Source organism: Stegastes partitus, unplaced genomic scaffold (genome assembly GCF_000690725.1).
Source record: "Stegastes partitus isolate 25-593 unplaced genomic scaffold, Stegastes_partitus-1.0.2 Scaffold92, whole genome shotgun sequence".
In the NCBI taxonomy this organism is placed as follows: Eukaryota; Metazoa; Chordata; class Actinopteri; family Pomacentridae; genus Stegastes; species Stegastes partitus.
Window position 1 is genome coordinate 811,619 of NW_007577823.1, and position 3,240 is coordinate 814,858.

At 36.5% G+C, this 3,240-nt stretch overlaps 1 protein-coding gene across 1 annotated transcript; it reads left to right on the top strand.

Annotated features, from left to right (window-relative positions):
- The first annotated feature begins 719 nt into the window (after positions 1-719).
- LOC103354008 (small integral membrane protein 8) lies at positions 720-2,378 on the top strand. The gene is made up of 2 exons (XM_008277231.1): positions 720-987; positions 2,159-2,378. Exons 1-2 carry the CDS (start codon positions 859-861, stop codon positions 2,315-2,317), a joined length of 288 nt encoding a protein of 95 aa, XP_008275453.1. The 5' UTR covers positions 720-858; the 3' UTR covers positions 2,318-2,378.
- Positions 2,379-3,240: the final 862 nt, after the last annotated feature.

Consider the following 3,240-nt stretch of genomic DNA (forward strand, 5'->3'; position numbering starts at 1 on the left):
CCCCTGACTTAGAATGAACAACAATTAAATGAGAAAATATCAGCAAATTCCACTAAACTCCTGCAGTAGAACTTACAGATTGGTGGGTTGATTACCTTAAGATAAGAAATAAGATAAAACTATTTTAATCTCGAAGGAAATTTGTGGGCCAGATATTGCTCTGAAAAACAAAAAAATACATGATATTAGAGTAAATTCAGGGGGAGTAGAGTAATATTGAATATGAGAAAGAAATATTGCAAATTCAATTGAAAGACAGATAATAAAGAAAGTGAATTATTCCAAATGAAACTTGATAAAGATGTATTGCACCCAAAAAAATAAATATTGCACATTACATTGACATGTTGTACATATAAATTAAACATTGCACATAAAAATATCTTGTAACGTGTTATTTTTTTTTTTTTTGTTCTTTTTGTTGTTGTTTTTTAAAAACTTTTTGGGGGGTTACTTTTTTGGGTACATTTTCCAAAATAAATATCAAATTAACACATGATATATTACAAATGTATCAATAATGAAGTTAACAAATGAATTCCTGCCCCAGAAAGGCAACAGACTCAGTGTCCTTGGGTACAAAGTAGTTTTTTTGTTTGTTTGCTTTTTCTGTTAGTATACTCTACATCAGCATACTGAAAAGTTATGTCATTCCCGCTCATCGCCGCTGGGGGCGCTGTGTTCTGTCAAAGCTCTTCACTCTTCTTCGGGAACTTCAACAGTCGTCTTTGACTTTCAACATGGCTGCCTTCAGTCAACCTGTGTAGTGCTGAGCAGTGCAGTGTTCAGTCTTCGAGCCTTGGCGTAATATAATTATTTTCTCCAGAGAGCTCCGTAGACGCACAGGTTTGACCGGATATGTCGGATAAGGAGGCCGGCAAAGGGAAGGAGAGCGGCGGGGAGAAAGGCTTCAGGACGCCCGGGCTGAGGGGAGCACAGACCACCACACTGTTCCGAGCTGTCAACCCAGAACTCTTCATCAAACCTGTGAGACTGACAGGCTCTCTATTATAGCTGCTTACTAAACGAAAAAAATAAACACGTTCCTGCTTCCAAAAAAATGTACATATCAGTTAACCTTTACATATAGTTTAACGAAGAACATATGAGTCACTTTGCCAGTGTTTTTAAATGATAAACTTAACTTTTGCGCCAATTTGTAATGCGCCATGTTCCTTATTTTTACGGTCTTATGCAAACTGAATGTAAATACACCTCTCCTCTTTAAGGCATGCATCACATTCTAATAATTTAAGTATGGCTAACCTTTAAGAGCTAACAGAGTGTAACATCTGTCTTCATCTCGGGCAGAGCTGTACAGTGTGGGCCCCTTTGTTCTTATTAAATTATTATTATTATTACAGCCACTTCTCAATAACACTGCATTAGCTGAGACTCTCATATGTTTAACATGCCACATACTGTCTCCCTTGTTGTTTGAATAGATCTAAGTAACGAATGCACCATTAATTAAATGTTAATCATGATTTTGGCTTCCGACAATTAAATGAGCATGATCAACTGCATTGTTGATACTTAAAATAGTGAAGCATCAGTAGGGGATTCGTTTTCCAACCAAATAAAAATGCAGCCACTTTTCTCTAGTGATTTGGGTGCTGTGCCTCACTGACTGATGGGTGACAAATCAAAGGAAAAACCTGAACCCGCAGTGAGGGGATCTGGTTGCTCTTTTATAATGTGGGGGGTCATTTGCCAAGATTTGGATCCACTTTGTTACTATAAAAATTATGTGAATTAAAAGCTCTGACCTTCACAGTAGCCAGATTGAAAACCCTCTTAAACAACCTATGGGAGATGTCAGCAATTTAGACATCACTCTCCACTACCACCTTCATCAAATACCAAATGAGAGCAGAATGATGTTGCATCTCTCTAGTAGAGAGTTATGCGAGTTAGCGACACTTCTGCAGCAGATCTTTACATGTTAACCAGCCTATCTTTTGTAACCCTTCAAAACCTGGCCATTTTTAGTCTTTTTTTTAACGTACAAAATCCCAGTAGTCCCATGTAGTTTTTTTTTTTTTGCTTTTTGTTTTTTTTAAGAAATACTACAGCCAGACCATTGCATAGTATATTTAAATGTCGATTGCTCGCATCTTACCTACTTACTTTAACATAAAGCTGTGTTGTTTTGCAGAATAAACCAGTGATGGCGTTTGGACTGGTGACCATCACTTTGTGTGTGGGCTACCTGGGCTACATGCACGCAATGAAAGAAAACGACCAGCAGCTTTACGAGGCCGTCGACAGTGAAGGAGAAAGATACATGAGGAGGAAGACTTCCAAATGGGACTGAGCATGTGTTTATGTACTCTAAGGACAGAGTGAATTAAAACCTGACTGGACTGAAAATAGGATATCTGTCATGCTCTCTTTACATGCATCCACTGAACTCAGTTTTAAATGTATTTGCTAATGTTTCTCCAGTCTGTAAATACGGTTGCATTTATACAAAATGACCAAACACTACGAATTGAAGACAGACAGCATGCTTACTTTGATGAACAAAAATCAAGTCAGGGTTACTGTCTTTGGCTTCAGGACATCAACTTAGCTCTGGGGACTTGTAATTGTTTTGTTGTTGTTTTTTTCCACCATTAACAATAGACAATAGAATTAGCAACATTTGCAGCCCTAATTTATTTGAGACCTCACAACTCCAGTAGTGCTCAGCTTGGCCTCAGCCCGAACAGAGAGTATCTGAAAACAGCTGTGATAGAAACATTTCTGTCAAAGCTTGAATGAAAATGAAACAAAAATAGATCATATCACTTAATATGAATGTATTTTGTGTATGACACCATTTTTTCTAAAAATTCATAAATATGTTCACTCAATCTACTCATGTAGGACAAGCTGTATTATACAGTAGTGTCTTTGCTAAAATTTTTAAAAGACAAAAATATTGAGACCTTATAGCACAATTTTGACTTTTTTGAACAAAAAAAGAACAAAACAGAAAGCAATGTAATTAAATACGACTACAAATGAAATTAGCTTTCTGCTAAATCTGGTGCATACAGCTTTTCTTTTTTTGACTAGTGTACACAAGGTTATTTTGAACTAAAATTAATATTTACAATAATAATAGTAGTAATTAATAGCAGTTATTTCAATTAAAATAGGTTGTTTACACCTGGAGCCACAGTGCCACAGCCTGGCCTACTACATCACATGCCATAAATATCACTCAAAGGTGATGATTTCTTATGGGTAAAC